The 19,099-nt window shown below is 49.5% G+C and overlaps 1 protein-coding gene across 5 annotated transcripts in view; it reads left to right on the top strand.

Annotated features, from left to right (window-relative positions):
* Window positions 1–19,099, top strand: part of LOC146808711 (cell adhesion molecule CEACAM6-like) — a 344,246-nt gene that overhangs the window by 183,213 nt on the left and 141,934 nt on the right. For all 5 annotated transcript variants that reach the window (XM_085615521.1, XM_085615524.1, XM_085615520.1 and 2 more), the window contains 2 exons: window positions 10,394–10,744; window positions 11,420–11,716. In XM_085615521.1, coding sequence (XP_085471647.1) covers window positions 10,394–10,744; window positions 11,420–11,716 — 648 coding nt within the window. The remainder of the gene's footprint in view (window positions 1–10,393; window positions 10,745–11,419; window positions 11,717–19,099) is intronic.

A 19,099-nucleotide genomic window follows, 5' to 3' on the forward strand; every position in this document is an offset into this window, starting at 1 on the left:
GCTACCACAATGGGAGCCAACCATTCAGAGCACTCACTTTGCTCAATCTCACCGCTTACTTTCAATCTGTCAAGTTCTTTTATGTGTGGGTCCCTTATAAGTAGAGGAACTGATCTGGCCTTGTGGACAACCGGTTTGTGTTGAACCTTTAACTTGATCTTGTGTAGGAAACCTTTTAACAATCCTAATCTGTCAGACAATACTTCGGGAATTTTTTTTATTTTTTTTTTTTATTGACATTTTCAGTAACATACACCACATTACAGTAACAAAAACAAGCCAGTTGGACAGTGTATCTCCCCACAGCCTTATGTTCTAACGTGGGACAATCATGGAGAATAAAGGATGCAACATCAAATCACACATTTGACTGGGTATTATCTGCATGACCCTTTGTGTTGTTAAGCCTGTACCTTTATGTTACCCTACGAGGGCCCACCATGGCCCGTCTTCCCTCCACTGCAGTTCTACAACTATACCGTCCGACAGAATTACAGCTGTTATTTCATCTGTTCATTGACACCTATACATACGTGCGCACCTTTTATTAAGGTATGCGAAAGACCAAGGGGTCTCGCCTGATTCCCAACACCCCCACCCCCCAGTGACGTCGTGAGCCCTCATATCTACGCAGCCGCGTCCCTTTGGTTTTGTGCCCATTGCAGAAATGGCTCCCGGATATCTCGCGGCCTGGAAGTGGGCGGCATGAGCTCCCAAAAAGTAGACAGCTGAGTGTGCCCAAATGTTACAGCAGCAAGCCAGCCCTCAATCGATGGCAGCCTCTTCCCACCACAGCACACCGCCACCTGCCTTTTAGCAAACAATAATAACAGAGCATGTAGTTTACGCGCTTTCGGCAAGGTATCTTTGACAAATCCCAGTAGCCCCACTTCGGGAGTTGGCAAATCAGATCTTCCAATTATTTGATTAATTGAGGTAAATATCTTTGTCCAGTAGTCCGTTAATTTTGGGCAGTCCCATGCCATGTGCAGAAACGTGGCAGGGGAGAAACCACATCTCCAGCACCCACTGTCCGCGCGTATCCCCATCCTGTGCAGCCCTATAGGGGTCCTATAAAATCTGTGCAGAAACTTGAAATGAATTAATCGTAACCTGTAATTTGGCGACAACTCAGTTAGCTGCCCGCAACAGAACCTCCACTGGTCCTCGGTCAGCGGGGTGGCCAGCTCATCATTCCAGTATTGCAGTGATTTGGGGCAGACCACCGGGGCCGAATCCTGCATGCTCTTATAAATCCGCGTAACCATCCTGCGGGGGGATGGAGAACCAACCACGTTTTCCAGTGCGGCCAGGACCGGCGGGGCAGCCGGAAAGTCCCCACTAAGGGCTTTACATGCCGCCCGGAGTTTATGATACAGGAATCTCTCAGAAAAGGACACCTCTCGGTCTCCCTCCGCAGATGGAGGGGGTCTGAAAAAATGTTCAGGGAACAAGTCAGCAAAAGTGCGAAGGCGCAATTTCTGCACAAGTGTCCCATCGATTCCGTCCATAACACATGGTAGCAATGGATTCCGCAATAGTGACAACTATGGGGCATAGAGCAACGGGACCTACGCTCTCCTGCGCAGCTCCTCCCAAGCTCATCTTAGCGTGCCTGTGGTGTCTATGTCCACCCTAGGGCGGCCAGCGGGTTTGCAGATTGCCACATTCAACGGAGTGGGCGCAACCACATTGCGCTCCACCACCACATGCGGCTGGAACAGTGTTCGGTGCACCCAGAAGTGTAAATACTGGCCCTGAGCGCTGAGCGCATATAAACCCATATCTGGCGCTCCCATTCCTCCCTGCCGCAGTGGGAGTGTCAGCAAATCCCAGGATACTCTCGCCTGCCCACCCGCCCACGGCAGCGTTACAAGTTGTGACCTTAGAGTGTTAAAGAAGTGCGACGTTAAGGGAACAGGAACATTCGTGAACAAGTACAAAAACGTAGGGAGAACGATCATTTTAGCTAAGGCCAGCCTACCAGTCAGAGACAGAGGGAGCTTCGTCCATATTTTGACCTTCTCCTCCAACCATGTCATAGCTCTCCCGTAATTTAGATTCCAAATCTCCTCCACATCCCAACTAATCCATATTCCCAAATATTTTACTGTTTCTGCCTCCCACTTCAACGGATACTCGGAGTCCGATCTAGGCGTGCCGTCTGTTAAGGGGAAAATCACCGACTTTGACCAGTTAATGGTTATCCCAGCCAGTCCCCCGAATCGGATAAATTCCCTCAAAACAGGGTCCAGATTTTCTTTCGGGTTGATAAGGTAGAGAGTGACGTCATCCGCATATAGCGATATCAAAAGGCATCTGGAACTAAATCCTATCCCACGTGCCGTGTGATGCTGGCGTATGCACGCAGCGAGTGGCTTCATTGCTATTGCGAACAACAGTGGAGAAAGAGAGCACCCCTGTCTTGTACCACGTGATATTGGGAGTGGGTCAGATAGCATCCCGTTGACCCTAATCCTAGCACTGGGGGAGCTGTAGAGTAGCCGTACACTATTGATAAAAAGCGGGCTGAACCCCATATGACCTAGAATTGTGAACAGAAAAGGCCACTCCAGGGTATCAAATGCTTTTGTGGCATCAAGGAACACCACTGCAGCTTGGACCTCGGGATGCAAATAATGTAATACTGAAAAAATGGTTCGTAGGTTGTGCGACGTCGAACGCCCCGGAATGAACCCGGACTGGTCAGGGAGCGCAATCATGGGCAGCAGTGGCTGCAATCGATTAGCAATCAATTTCGCGTATATTTTGACATCTACATTTATCAACGAAAGTGGCCTATACGGATCCAACTGGGAGTCTGGTTTCCCTGGCTTTAGTAGCGTAATTATTATAGCTTCCCTCATGGAACTAGGTAGCACTCCCGTTTCCAGGGCTTCCTCATATACCTCCAGCATCCTTGGCGCCAGTTCGTCAGCGTAAGCTTTGTAAAAAGCTGTGGTCAGCCCGTCGGGGCCGGGGGCCTTGTCGAGGGGTAAACTTTTTATAACCTGCGCAACATCAGCAGCGGTGTACGGAAGATCCATGTATTTCCTATGGTTATCATTGAACCAGGCTAGTGCGATTGAGTCTAAAAATGATTGCATACCCTCAGGTCAGCCGTCCAGTGTAGCCTTGTATAGATTAGTGTAGAAGGCAGAGAAGGCTGCCAAAATCTCCCCCCTACCTCTAAGCACCTCCCCAGTCGCAGTGTGGATCTCGTGGATATACGTTGCAGCTCTGGGTGCCCTTGTCATGCTGGCCAGCGTTCGCCCCGGTCTGTCTCCTTCCCCATACCTCCTGGCCTCTGCATACTTCCCCAGGAACTTGACCTCCCGCTGCGCCTCCTCAGAGTAGTCTAATAATTTAGCTTTAATCAAGCCAGTAGTTTTCGGGTCCCCTGTGGCATAGAATTCGTCCTCCAGCGCCTTGATGCTGGTCTCCAACGAGGCAAGTGTCCCCCTGATTGCCTTGAGGACTCCCGCCTGTCGAGCCATATATTTCCCTCTAATTACTACTTTAAAAGCCTCCCACAGTGAGGCCTCGGTATCAACCGAGCCCGTGTTCAGATCAAAGTATTCGATGATGTCAGACCTAATTTCTTCTTTAAAGGCTTCGTCTAATAGAGCGTGAGGTGGAAGACACCAGGCAAAGCCCCTCTGTGGCGCGCCGGGAAGTGCCAATCGCAACACACACGGGGAGTGATCCGAAAGTGATCTGGGCATGTGCGCAACATCTACAGACCAGGTGGAAACATCCCGGGACACCAGCCAGTAATCCAGCCGGGAAGATGAGTTGTGGTGATCAGAAATGCACGTGCCCTCCCTCAGCTGGGGGTGTCTGTAGCGCCAGATTTCAATAAGATCCCCATCGGCCACTACCGCCCCCAGTGCGGCGCTAGCCGCCGGGTGCAAGGCACCGGCAGTTCCCCTCCTATCTAGCGTATCATCTAGGACAGCGTTAAAATCTCCACCCCATATCACAGTCGGACAGCCAGCAGCCCTAATCTTGGACCAGATGGTGTGGAAAAAATCAGGAGAATCAACATTGGGCCCATATACAGCCACGACAGTCACAAGAGTGCCACATAGGAGCCCCTGCACCAGAACATACCGACCCTCGGGGTCACTCTGTGTATACCTCTCCCTCCAATACAGCCCCTTCTTGACCAGCATGGCCACCCCTCGTGCATAGTTAGAATATGCCGATGAATAGACATGTTCCCATCGATTATGGCGGAGTCTCTGTGAAGGTGTTACATTCAGGTGCGTCTCCTGCAATATGCATATGTCTATGTTATGACGTGTCAGATATGCGTGGACCAGTCTTGCTTTCCTGCCATCATTAAGCCCCCGGACATTCCAAGTAAGGCAATTTAGAGTGCTAACAACCATAGGCTAGGTTCTCTATTCCAAACATTTTGCCTATACCCATTGTGCTATAATTCGACCCACTGCAATATAGTTTGCCCAAAGCATACCTCCAATACTGGCATTAAACAATAACATGGACCCTACCCCCTTCCCCCCGCCCACTCCAACCCCCCAAACAGGTTGTAGGAAACACCCCCTAAAGTAACCAAAACATACAACCCACAGCATAACAATCGGGATCCTTCCCATGAGGGCGCGGCAGCACTGGCGAACTTCCTGTCTTCGTGCAAGGTGGCCGGGAGGACTGCGGGTGAGTCTATCCGCACACAACCTGCTATGCACTTCATAATCTAAAATGATGCTGATTAGATCTGTAAAACAACAGGCAGTTCCTCTCTTGGCAGAGCACAGGGCTCCAGTCTGCACGGGCCCACCGGACAGAGCGCGGGCCAGGGTCTGTCCACGCTAGTCATTGTCACTCAGGTTGGCTTCCGCCCTCCCATCAACCTCGCAATGCCCCTTCTTCTGTTTCCCACAGGCATGTTTAGCAAACTTTAACGCAGACTTCGCATCCGTGAAAAAGTGGGACTGCCCTTCAATCGACACCTTTAGCTTTGCCGGGTACAACAGCGAGTACGGGATCTGTGCTTGTAATAGCATCCGCTTTACTTGAAGAAACTCACGTCTCGCCGCCTGCACCGCCGGGGTGAAATCCGGGTAGAAGGAGATGGTATTTCCTTTGTGTGTGATATTGCCTTTCTCCCGTGCCTTCCTGAGGACAAGGTCCCTATCCTGATAATTTAGGAGTTTCGCTATGATGGGTCTGGGTGGGGCACCCACAGGAGGTCGCTGGCTCAGCGACCTGTGGGCTCACTCCACCACAAAGACCAGGGAAAGGTGAGGATCGAACAGCTCGTGCAGCAACTCTGTTACGTAGGACTCCATTTTTGAGACTAGATCTAATTTCTAACATTAGGTATCTCAGGTCTCCCCCCTGGTCTTCCGCCTGCGAGTCCTGGGACCCCCCCTCCTGCGAGTTGTGTTCCGCCTCGGTGTGGCGGGAGGCGCGCTTGTTGTCGAAGTTCAACTTCGGTTGTTTGGCGTCGTGCTTGCCCATGGTTGTCTCGGTGCCGCAGGCCCAGTCAGGAGACCCAGCCCAGAAGCGTCCCAGCAGTGAATCACTCAATTGCTCGTCCCCTGTGGCACGGCAGCGCGTCGCTACCACCAAGCCGCCGTAGCAGTGTCAGGAACCACCACAGCTCCCACTTCGTACCGCTAAGCCTGCCAGGCCACCTACAAAATCAACCAACCAAGGGTAACAGGGTCAGGCCTCCGCAGCAAAGTCTCATGACCCCCTACAGGGCAGCGCCGCACCCAGGGTAACGCGATGCTCCCCCGGTCCACCAGCTCCACACACGCGGCAATGGCGGGGCCAGCAGCGGCGGTTAGCAGCTCCCCAGTGTGTCCAGCAACGTCCTCCACCTCGTTGTTCCCAGGTACTCATGTCACACCCACGCCTGGATATTCACAGAATGGGGCCCCAACACGGGCCAGTTAGCACCTCCAAATGCTCCCTCTGGAGCAGTATATACACCGGCAGCAGGGGCCAGCCACCTCGTCTCCCAGCCTCACAAAGCAAGCGAGGCAGCCTGCACAAGCGGCCCAAGGGCCCACCCAGCGTTCAGCTCCGTACTCGGCAGCAGCGCGGGGGCACATCAGCAGCTCAACAATCTTCCTTGGCCCCCAAGATGCCCCCACCGCATAGGAGCGATCCGCTGCAGCCGCACCCCCAGCAAGGCCGGGCCGGCTCCGAGCCGCGCAGCAGCCCCAGGTGCCGCCGTTCTCACCTCCCAGGTCCTCACGCCCTAGCTCCTCGAATGGACGCAGCCGCTCGGACCTCCGGCTCACCGCTGGGTCAGACTATCCACCAAGGACACTCCGCCTTCCCCGCTAACGTATAGAGGCCACGGGATCCCAGCACTCCGGCACCAGGGCCTCGCCGCGACCACGGGATCGCTTAGTTTCCCCGCCCGCTCGGCGATGTCAGGCCACAGCTCAGCTCCAGCACGGCAATTATCTCAGCCCCGGCCCGTCGGTGAAGCACCGGGAGGGCAGCGCTGGGGCCTCGATCACATCAGCGCAGGATACAGCAGGTTCCGGCAGACCAAGATCTTCCCACAATGTAGGATTTTTGAAGGATTTTCTCCCGGCCGGCGGAGAGCGCTCAGAAAGCGGCCATTCCGTTGCGCAGCCGGCCACGCTCCTCCCCAATACTTCGGGAAATTGCTCGCATTTTTCTTTTCCTACATTAGACCTCTCCACAAGATATAGCAGTTTAGGGGCATTTGGATCTAGCTTGATCCCCAAGTCTTTTTGGTGTTTCCACCCTAATAAATTTGAGACGTTTTTTGTGATATACACCTTTCCCAAATTTTTTGTGATATAAACCTTTCCCAAAGTGCATCTGTCCTTGAAATTGATGTGCATTAGAAGCATGCCCACAAGAGGTATAGGATCATGTTTGTATCCTCCTTGTTTGATGTCAGGAGGCAATAGTGCATAGTCTTGTTATCTGAGTTTTCCTGAAACGTGGATTCATTGATGAGAGCATATGAGGAACATGAGTCAACAAACACTATATACGGGATATCGTCTAGCAGGATCTTACATTTGGGGTAGTTGTTGCCAGAAGGTTCCATATTGTTTGCTGCTTGAAAAACGATATCTTCATTTGGAACCAGTTCATTGATGACCATATTTCGTTGCAAACCTTAGCAAAGTGCCCCCTTCTATTGCATTTTCTGCATGTAAAACTTCTGGCATGGCATTTAATGTTATTGGCCAAATGGTTGGGGTTACCCCACCTGAAGCATTTAAATTTGTTACCTTCTGTTTTTTGTTTCATGACCTCAGTAGATGGTGATCTGTTCTAATCATCTTTTGCAGACATTTTATATACACCATTGTCCATAACTTGCTTGACATCAACTGCGTCTCTCATTTCATTCATGCACTATGCAGTGTGTTCTATACTTTTCGCAATGTCAAGAGCATGTTTTAAATCTGGGGCATCAGCTAATAATTTCTCTTGTATCATCTTATCACTTGTACATCCCTGATGAGAGATTCAGTTAAAATACCAAAATCACAAGTTGATGGTAACCCCCTTAATACAGCTATGTAATTACACACTTTTTCATTTTTCCCTTGTGATCTTGAAAAGAATGGTGCCATTCTAGAACAACATTAATCTTTTCCCCAAATTGCGCTTCTAATTTCTTAAGAGTGTTTTGATAAACATCACGTTGTACACCACCATGCGCATCTTCATTAACATCTTCTCCTTCAATCATAGAATCCAGAAGATCACCAAAAATCTCTCTATCATGTTTTCCTAAATTATACAGAAAAATATGTTGTTTACGTAAAGACGCTTGTCCATCCATAAACCCAACGTTTCTGTAATCTCACATGAAACAAATAATGAACCTAAACTGAAGGCTAAGACCAGCTAAGGTAAAAATCACCCGGGCAACCCAGCAAGGAAAGCAAAGAGTGCAGGTTGGTAAGAAAGTTCATGAGTAGGCCCAGGGAAATGTAATCTTCCTAGACCTAACTTTTGCATTCTCAATATTTTCCATTATAAGCATCTTTATTAAGGAACTGACTGCAAATCTTTCAGGCATTCTTGTTATATACTAAAACCAGATTGTACTGGAATTACCTAACTCTGAAGCGGAAAGTCCCACACATATGAGCTGAATTATTTCAGAATCTAGTGATTGAAAATGATTCTCCAATGACTCAATCTACTCTGGGTATCTGCTCCTGAATACTATAATTGTGCTGCACAGATTATGCACCTGGTTAGAGGAAGTACCTTGTGGAACTACAGCTCCCTTCAGGAGACTCGCCTAGGGAAGTACTTCAAAACCTTTGAGTCAAAATGGTTTCTTGGCATGCAAGTCGTCCATGCTTTCCTAGAGAGGCACAATGTGCTTGCTGCGCTGAAGCAATGAAGGGCTGCAATGAAACGCTTCTTCCCCTTCTGACCTGGCCACGGTATCTGCAATTCGGAGGTGAGTGAAATGGGTAATGTTGTTCTTATTAAATTCAGTGAAATTGTATGAAAATTTGTGAAATTTCAATTATGTATCAAAATGTGGTTTGTCAGTATCTCACACCAAGTTTTTAAGTGAGGATGGATCTCCCTTAACGTCCTTGTGAGATCCCATCAGGATCCTGGTAAGGAGAGAAAATGTCTCTTGGGGCGGCATTTTCTGAGTGACACAGTCCCCTGCTGGTAAAGCACAAGATTGTTCATGCAAGGTGCACGTTTGAGTAAAAAAATGATGGACAGTGTGGAATTTGAAGGATTTAAAAAAAAAAATTTCATAATGCAATATTTGTGAATTTCACCAACATAATTAAATTGTGTCCCAGCTTACAATAACAATTGAAGCTTTGTGAGAACATCTATTCAGAAGAGTCGTTAGCGGAGTCACAGGGCCCGATTCACAGAACTAACTTAAGACAAAATCCTAAACTTACTACCATTTTGGTATTCACAGAATGCACTTACTGCTTTTGGTATTCACAGAATGCACTTACTGCTTTTGGTATTCACAGAATGCACTTACTGCTTTTGGTATTCACAGAATGGATTTACGACTACTAACTTTACGTCCGCACAAATTCCGGCCCGGAGGCGGAGCTTCCGGCCCGGAGGCGGAGCTTCCGGCCCGGAGGCGGAGCTTCCGGCCCAGAGGTGGAGATTTTGGCGATGGCTAAATCTCCGCCACTGGCCGGAAGCTCCGCCTCCGGGCCGGAAGCTCCGCCTCCGGGCCAGAATTTCCGGCCCGAGTGCGGACGTAAAGTTAGTAGTCGTAAATCCATTCTGGGAATACCAAAAGTAGTAAGTGCATTCTGTGAATACCAAAAGTAGTAAGTGCAGTCTGTGAATACCAAAAGTAGTAAGTTTAGGATTTTGTCTTAAGTTAATTCTGTGAATCGGGCCCCAAGTGTCTGCCATAAAATGGTTGTCTTATAATTAAGATCATTTTTTGATCTCTGCCACACGTTAGCGAGGAAGGCCAACTTTATGCAAATCTTTCTTAGCTCCACCAAGCTCCGCTAGGATGAGGCCTGCGTGACCTGTTGGGCCTTGTCCAGTCTGAATGGGACAATAAAGCTCCAGGCATGTGTCCGGCTTGATGGGCCTGGTCAGTGAGGCGCAGCTTGAGCTCTGTGGCTCAGCGAGAGATCGACCCACATCCGGGAAGTAGCAGACTGGAAGATGGCCCTGGTAGTAACCCGTCACTGAGATTCATTCAAGCATTCCACCCATCCCTCCGTGAGCTGTGTTTGTGGCGTCCTTCAGTAGGACTAATCATAATCTTCTGCTCTGGCCAATGTTCATATATCTCAGAGTTTCAATCCGGAGCCACCGACGCAGATTTGAGGTTAAGGTTCAAAGGCGCATAGAAATGGGGAATGGCAGCTATTACTGTAGGAAGCAAGGTTGAACCTGTGACAAATTACTGTAAGATGTTTTGTAATTTTCTCATATTGCGTTAGAAGCCATGCCTGTGTGATCTTCAGGAACAGGTGGTTTATTTTCTTTCCATTGAAGTGCCACCATTTGATCACTCCCTTCTGCACAAAACCCTTCTGAGGGTGCCAGACACGAGGGGTGTGAAGGAACACCAGAGGAAAGTTCCTTCATGGTTTAGGACTCTTTGACCACAAGTTCCCTTGGAAAGCTGCAGGGTACATTGGGTTCTGCGGACTCGCATTATGACTCATTGTGTTCTGTACGAGGCACTTGTCCTCTGCTGCTGTATGATTTGTTGATGGATATGTAACCAATAAATAGCATTTAAGGTAAAGTTAAGGAAATCAATACTGCTCAGCATCCAACAGAACCCTCTCTTGGATCACAGAAGACATTGCGTTGACCACAGACTGAGTTCAGTAACGTGTCCGTCTGTATCTCTCCCTCTTCGCTCTTTCTCCTGCAGTCTGGCTGACTCTGTGTGCTCGGTGGACGGCTGGGCAGGGCTCGGGTGCAGATGTGGCCATTGCTGCTGTGGGACACACAGCCACCCTGAGTGCCGCAGGGTCGAGAGATGTCTTCTCCTTTTCCTGGTACAGGGGGATATCAGTGGTTTATAATCAGAGAATCCTCAGTTACACCGTGTCAAGTTCCATACAGAACAGTGGACCCCAGTACACGGGTCGAGAGGCGGGACGACCAGACGGATCCCTTCAAATCAGAGACCTGCTGACAAACTACACGGGATACTACACAGTGACCGCGACACACACTAATGGACGTATAGTGGGAGCCACCCGGCAGCTCAGAGTCTACGGTAAGTTGTCGCGAAATCCATCTCTGCCACAAAGATTGTTTGGCTAAAGAAGAGAGGGGGCTGATCTAGACTCTAGACTCTAGACTCTGCACTCCCCACTCCCCATCGTCTTTCCTGCTCCTTCTGCCGCAGAGGCAAAACTGTGCCACACTTGGACTTCAAGGGTTACACTTTCAAATGGAGGGTAATGGTACGGTATATGCGTTTGTCACCAACATTTGATTAACTTCCTGCAAATATATCTAAAACAAAAGTACTATTCAGTACGTTTGTCGGAGAAATGTTTGTATTAACTATATATCTTTTCAAGACACTGCTATCTGAGTCCTGTGGATATTTCTTTTCTTCTGCGAAGGTGACATTTTTCTTGTGATAAAATCTGATGGCAGGCCAAGAAAGAAAATGTGTTTATCCACATAATATTTAAGCCTGCACCATGTGTTCCATATAAAGTATGCGGTCTAATATAGTCGCAGTGAGGCTTAGCCCTTGTCCAACTGCTTCCACCAGACGATGCTGTTCTACCTTGTGCCTTGTGGCCGCGTTGGCTCAGGCAGCAGCCCCTTCAAGGCCATTCATGGTTTCATCCAGCCTCGCTCACTCTACTTTGCACAAGAAGCCCAGAGGCATAAGAGGAACCCTGGTTCACGCACCTTATCATACCTTTCCTTCTAGATGCCATTGGTGCTGTCGGAGAGACCATCACACTCCTCGCCCCGGTCTCTTCAAATCTATTGACGTTTTCCTGGTACAGGGGGCGAGTGGTTACCCCCAGAGAATTGATCTTCAGTTACATTGAATCAACATCCACGCAGAACAATGGCCCCCAGTACACGGGAGCGGAGAGAGGAATGGCTGACGGGTCCCTGCTGATCAGGGACCTGCTCATCAACCACACCGGAGAATACACCGCGACTACGATACTACACGACGGATCGCTAACCACGGGCACCAGGCAGCTGAGAGTCTACGGTAAGAACTTTAGTATTATTATTATTTAAGAATTTATACAAAGGCTACTTGAAAGAGTGTCTTGGCGCTAATAGTGAAGTCTAGACCAGTAAAAGAAGCAATTTAGAAGTAGACCCAAAGAGCTTGGTTTTGAGGAGTTTTTTGAAAAGCAAATTGTCCTCAGTGTCCCATAGGTGTAAGGGGAGACCATTCCACTTCTTGAGGTCCAAGTAAGAATAAGAACTGCAGCCCCATTTTTTCCTTTTGAACCGAGGGGTGACCACCAACCGAGAATTGGAGGACCGAGGAGATCTCGTTGGGTGGTACAAAATGAATCTGTCAGACAGATACTGAGGGCCCTTATGATGGAAAGCTCCATGAGTGAGAACTAAGACTTTAAACCTGACATGATATTTACAGGTAGCCAATGTAGATGTTTCAAGCCTGGTTGCATTTGAGCTCTCCTAGGGAGATGCAGCAAAATTAGAGGTGTAGCATTCTGCGCTAGCTGCAGTCGTCGAAGGAGATAGGAAGTCAGCCCCCAGTCAAGTGTGTTGGAGTGGTTCAACGTAGGACTGATCAAAGCTTTACCCACACATTTGTGCTGCTTAAGAGGGAGCAAATGCAATAATTCTTTTAGCATTTTGTAACAGGCTAAAACAGGTGCCTACTACTCCAGTCACCTGAGGCACAAAAGTCACAGAGTTATCGAACTTCACCCCTAGATTGCGTGCCACCACTGCCAGAGGGGGTGGGGGAGGGGCATTCTGTGGCCACAGATCATTGTACCAGGTTAGGGTGGGGGACCTGAACAGCAAAATCTAAGTCTTGCAGGCATGGCATTGGAGACCGCTGTTATGCATCTACTCAAATACAGCGGTCAGACAAGCCTTGGAATTGTAACAGCATTGGGAGATTTGCGATCCAATGTAAGAAGTTGCATATCATCAGAGTATGAGACAATATGTACACCAGGTGATTCAATCACCATAGCCGGGGGGTTCATACACACATTAAACAGTGTCATGCTCTAAGCCAAGCCCTGGGGAACACCAAACCCAATGCCTTCGGGTCATAGGCATAGGGGCCATCCACACTGATTGAGAACTGTCCGCCTGAAAGGAACTCAGCCAAGGCGGAACCACACCTACAGCACCGAGATGCTGCAAAAGAACAGAGTGTAAAATAAACAGAGCAACCGGTTTCCTCTGATCCACCACTAGCCTGATGGTGTTTGCTACCTCCAATAGACTTGGTTCCATGCTGAAGAGAGGGTCGAAGCCCGAGTGGGACGGGCGAAGTATCTAGTTATGCCCTAAAAAAGCTGACAGCTGTTTATTAATACGTTTCTCCAATATCTTGGTGAGGGTTGGGAGCAGCGAGATAGAGCGATAGTTTGCAAGAATAGTTTTATCAGCCAATGGTTTCTTTTATAATGGGATTAGATTCATTTGTTTCCAACCACTAGGCACTGGGGCCGACTGAATTGATTGATTCAAGAAATGGTTAAGAAGTGAACTGATAGCATCACAATTGGAGACCTAAATGTGAGGGGACAGGGATCATTTGGTGACCCAGGATCTTAGAGTAAGCTTGGAATCTTCCAATAAAACAGGAGCAATCCTGCAGTAATGGGCCCTTGGGTGTTCTGGTACCAATACACTGTGCTCCAATTGTCTCTATCCAGGAGTTGCCACTCTTTCAAAGTATTCCAAGGGAGAAACTGAAAGGTTCTGTATGTTCAAACCCATTGAATAATTGTGCTTTCCCTAAATCCCTCTGCAGACTTAACAAATCGCCCATCAGAGGAACGGGTGGAAAAAGTGAGAAAGCGCTGAAAGAGAAACACTAGGCTGAAGTCGTCCTCTGGGTGGATCCGTCTCCATCAGTGGAGGACCTTAGAGACGAGAGCTGGGGGACTCCAGGGTATGTAATACAAGGCAGCAGAGGGTGACAAACAATGTGCAGCCTTATCGGACCAAGATTAGCGACCCGTTTGAGCATGCTAAAATTGTCATGACCATGTACCACACAATTTTGCGAGTTGCAAACGACTTGCGAAGTGCTAAAAAGTGTTTAGAGACTCGTTATTTGGAAGAGGCGTCCCCTTCCAAATAGCGAGTCTCAAACCCATGTACTAATGTTTTGCAACCCCAATTGCGGTCACAATTACCCCCTTCTTCAAGTAGGTGGTAATGCATTTGCAAATGGGCAGGGGTCCCCAGGGGACCCCTTCCACTTTGCTAATGCATGCAAAATTATTTTTTAAGGGCAGGCAGTGGTCCCAAGGACCACTGCTTTCCCTCAAAAAATTAAACAAAAATGTATTTTATTTTTTTCAAATGCATCCCGTTTTCCTTTAAGGAAAACAGGATGCATTTAAAAAGAAAAACTGCTTTATTTAAAAGCAGTCCCAGACATGGTGGTCTGCTGAGCCCAGCAGGCCACCATCCCTGGGAGGGCTTGTCATTTTCCAATCGGCTTGCAAATTGCGAGAGGCTTATTAATATTAATGAGACCCCATTGGGAATCGCAAACAGTGTTAAACACACTGGGGCATATTCTCAAGGACACATCGCCGATTTAGCGGCACTTTTCCGCCACGAAAGTGACAATAGGTTTATCGCCCCATTCACAAGCCTGCGCTAACAGCTGACATTGTCAGTTTACCTGCAATAGCTGCCGCTAAAAACATCACCAAGGCTGTTAGGACAACTAACGCTAATCATATGCAGAGTAGGCGTTCCCGTCCAAAAACTCACGAAAACACCACTTCGCGATATTCTCAACGGCCAGCCAGGTCGGCAATGCGGGCCAAAAACAGGCGATAAGGCACGTTAGCAGCAGGGACTTAAGACCTGCTTTTTTCTGGTCTTAAGTAGGACGAAAACCTGCAGTAGAAAGGGAGCCCAGAGCCACACCTGAAGAGCAACAGATGCAATGGAGCTACTAATCATGCAGCTCAGAGACCCAAGAGGGCCACTACCCCCAGGACCACACCCACCCCCAGGTCCTGCCCCCCGGACTACTACCAAGACAGTGTAGAACAAGACAGCGGACCTTCCAGAAACGCACCCCCTCAGAGACTTAACGCCAGAGGATGTCATTGCCCATTACAGGCTCAAAAGGAGAACGATCCACCGCATCCCGACCCACATTGCAGACAGGCTGACAGTACCAACACAGCGTACAACCAACATCCCTCCGCAGACAAAGCTGCTGGCTGTGCTGCACCTGTTGGCCTCTGGTACCTTCCAACCAACAACTGCCTGGGTCGGAAGTGTCTCACAGCCAGCCCTATCAAAGTTCCTCACACCTGTCTTGGATGACATCATTAGCTTGATACCCCAGCAACTTCACTTCCATCACACTGCGCAGGAACAGCTGGAGACCAAGCAAGGCTTCTACGCCATAGCTGGCTTCCCGCACGTGCCATGGGGCAATTGACTGCACACATGTCCTACTTGTGCCCCCTGCCGATACTGCCCACAATTACCACAACAGAAAGCACATGCATTCCATCAATGTGCAGGCAATAGTGTACCACCGGGGACTGTTCAACAATGTCTTCGCCAACTTCCCAGGCAGTGTGCATGATTCCTACATCTTCCGAAAGTCCATCATCAATGAGCGCTTTCAGGATGGCACCTATGGAAATGGACTGCTCGTTGGTAAGTACCATCGGAACACATCACACACCTCAACTCCCCAATGATACAACTCACAACTGTGGGAATGCACACGTAACAAAATCACATACAACATGCCAAACAACATGCCCACCTACCAGACACGACAACACAAGTAACTATGGTAACAGGGGCCAGACATGTAGACAAATCATCCACAAAGGCATAGCCCCTCTGCCACACAATTGCAGAATGTGGGGAGAGGTGGGAACCAAGAATGTGCGAAGGAGGCAAGTGACCCATTAATAAGAATGTAAACAATGCCAAGTATGGCGGTGATGTGCTGGACAGACTTGGTTATGCAGAGCACAGACATGTCCATGTGGACATATACTGCTGGTGTTTGTAGTGTTGTGGACAGTGGATGCAACCATGTTACCTCAGGCAGTGGGCAAGACCTTGGACATGTAGCTATGTCGCCCCCCGTAAGCGTAAGCGTAGTGGGCTGGGCCGGCGTACGCCAGTCCAGCATAGGAGTGTGAATAAGGCTCTGGGCGTGGTTCACTTCTGGGACAGCCACCAAAGTAACTACTGCATGTGTCTCTGTGTCCGCCATATCCTGACCATAGGCCTACACACACGTGGCCGACCACATTCAACGGACAAATCTAAACCGGCGACGAGGTGGCTACGTCACACACCACCTGGCGCACATCTCGTCATCGCCTGCAGGGGCGTGTCTGCCAGGGCGGTGCCCCTCATCCTGCTACAAGGCTGCTGCCGTGACCGGTGGTGCCTGTGCAATCCTGTGCACCTGCTGCACCCCAGCCCGCTGGTCCCCAGACCCATCCGGCACCCAGGGGTGATTGCCCGCCCCTGCGCACCCAGGCCTCACCGCTCACCTGCCTCTACCAGTGTGTCTCCATGAGGACCCAACTCATGCAGGTGCAATCTTCAAGCCTGAGGCCCGCGAGCTTGGCAACCTCCTCAACCGATCGCTGGCTTCCGCTCACCAGGCCCCCAGCGCACCCAGCGGCACCGCACTGCAGAGTTCTGTGTGTGATGACTGCTCCCTTCGGCCTACACTGCTGTCCAGCAGGTCTCAGACAAATCCATTCCAGTCCACCCCAACAGGCCTACTGCATCACCACAGGTGGCACACCCGCTCAGCTCTTCAGGTGGGCCTAACTCAGTGCACCACAAGTCGCCATCCAGCCTCCAGGCCACGGCATCATCTCGGGCTACACACCCGCTCAGCTCTTCAGGTGGGCCTAACTCAGTGCACCACAAGTCATCGTCCAGCCTCCAGGCCACTGCATCGTTGCAGACTGCACACCCGCTCAGCTCTTCCGGTGGGACTAACTCAGTGCACCGCAAGTCATCGTCCCATGGGGGTACCCCACAAGTCCGCCTCCTGCAGCCAACAGTATGTCCTCGGTAACACCACTGAAGCCCTTCACAGTCACGGGGCCACCCCTGTCCCATGCAGGCCACTGGAAACCCTGGATGGAACATCTGGAGATGTACTCCAAAGCGCATGGCATCCCAGCGCCACAGCTGCGGACCACGCGTAGGCGTGTGAGGAGTGTGAAGAAATGGCCGGGAACTCTGGGTGTGGTTCAGTTCTGGGATCTGGGCGTGGTTCAGTTCTGGGCTCGGGCGTGGTTCAGTTCCGGGCTCAGGGCATGGTTCAGTTCCCGACTGGCTACAAAAATGAGTATGGCGTGTATCTCTGTTGTAGTGTCAGCGCCACCCGGCCCTTAATCGACAATGTTGCAATGTAGCATGCACCCGGAGGACGGGCTCGCCCAAATGGATAAATAAAAGAGCGCAAGACCGCTCGGGGCCTTGGCTCATACATGCCAACTGTTATATGTGTATCTTCATTGCCGCAGCATAAGCCAAAGGCCTAGCCTCAATCGCAGTGCGAGTTCAGCCAGGCCTTAACTCTTCATCTGTGTCCACCCATCCTTATCATAGGCCTATACACACGTGGCGGCCCACCTTTAACGGCCCACATTACAGTGTTGTTGTCAGGCTTGCGGACATGCCCAGACAGGCATGAAAATGGTGTGCCATAGGAGTGCAAGTGATGCAACCGCGCACCGCACACAAGTAAATAGGCTCGGGGGGAGGGAGGAGCAGCTGTGAGGCTACGTAACACACATTATTCCCGCACATTTTCCAGAAGCAATACGTGGCAAACAGGAATCCCAAAGTCGCAAAAATCACACGCCACTAAACTTGCAAGGCTGCCAACACAGCTTGCAGAACCATCAATTTACACTCAATCTCACTTACCTCTTACAGGAGATCAAGGATATGCACTCTGCCCGTGGATGATGACACCCCTCCAAGCCCTGACCACCCCAGCCCAGAGGCAGTGCAATGTGGCCCACAAACGCACCAGGGGCATTGTTGAGCACACATTTGGCGTGTTAAAGTCACGTTTCAGGTGCCTGGACATCACAGGTGGAAGACTCCTGTATAGCCCAGAAATAGTGTGCAAGATGATCATTGCACAACATATGTATATGCACCAATTCCCCATGGATCCAAGTGCCAGATGCACCGGACGATGATGAGGAAGATGAGGCAGGTGTACCACACCCCACTGCAGCTGCAGCAGGAATAGCCCGACGGAACACGATCATTAACAATTTCTTCGCATGAGCACGTCACATTGTGACTGTCCTTAGCAATCATGGAACAGTACACAATGACCACATGAACAGCATGTTCTAGTAAATTAATTGCAACACACATTGCCTGTGTGTATGTCAGTCCTCTGCATTAGCACATCACTCTGACATGTGTAAGTGCAACATTAAGTGCCAACAATCTCACAAATAGCAGATAGATGGTGGGGATGTCACCTCTGTGCAGAGAGGCTGTTTAGTGTGTCACGTATTCAAAATGCCATTTCAGGGTGTCAAATGTAGTACGTAATCCCACTCTTCAGCGTATCACATGTGTACAAAAACATGACATGAAGGCTGTCATTGGGATTCAAAAAAAGACAAAAGGGTGTCATCTGGGGTCAGATATGAAATTTCTAATGTAATTTGGGGTCAAATATGAACCACCCTCATGCAGAGACGCACCCTGTGACTCAAGTCCCACAACATGAGCAACATGGACGTAAGGGGGATGACGTCAGGAGTTGTTTGTGCACGTGGATGTGTCAGAGTGTGACCTGCTCCTTTACAGATGTGGTCCACACTCGGCCACCTCAGTGTCATGGTGTGCACGGTTGCAGGGATTCTGCTCATGCACAGAACTATGCGCAGGAAACCAGGACCTCAGTGTATTGCGGTGTACCAAAAACTCACCTCAGTACCCAGAACCCCTATCCAACCAGCATCAGTGTCTCATTCGATCTTCATACCATATAGAAGCTACCAATGATTAGACGACCCAGAACATGCGACTTTAGAGTACTCTCAGGAATGGTGGGAATCAGAAATATCTGTTCGTTATTATTCTCATATCAGTCCACAACAAGAGTATTCAGAGACACAGTAAAGTTTAAAATGTTTATTTTATAAACTACGGGGCTTATTTACAAGGTCCTTGCGCGACTTTTGCGTCATTTTTAACATGGGAAAAGTGACGCAAAAGTTGCGCAAGGGGCTTGTAAATCTGCCCCTACGTGTCCTAAGATGCAGTACTTTGGCTAACATAAGCAGACAAATGATTAAAATTAAAACCATCAGCATTGTTACAATACCATAGAAAATGAAGGGAGAAATCATATTACAAATGATAGTGGAAT

Source organism: Triturus cristatus, chromosome 7 (genome assembly GCF_964204655.1).
Source record: "Triturus cristatus chromosome 7, aTriCri1.1, whole genome shotgun sequence".
NCBI lineage: Eukaryota > Metazoa > Chordata > Amphibia > Caudata > Salamandridae > Triturus > Triturus cristatus.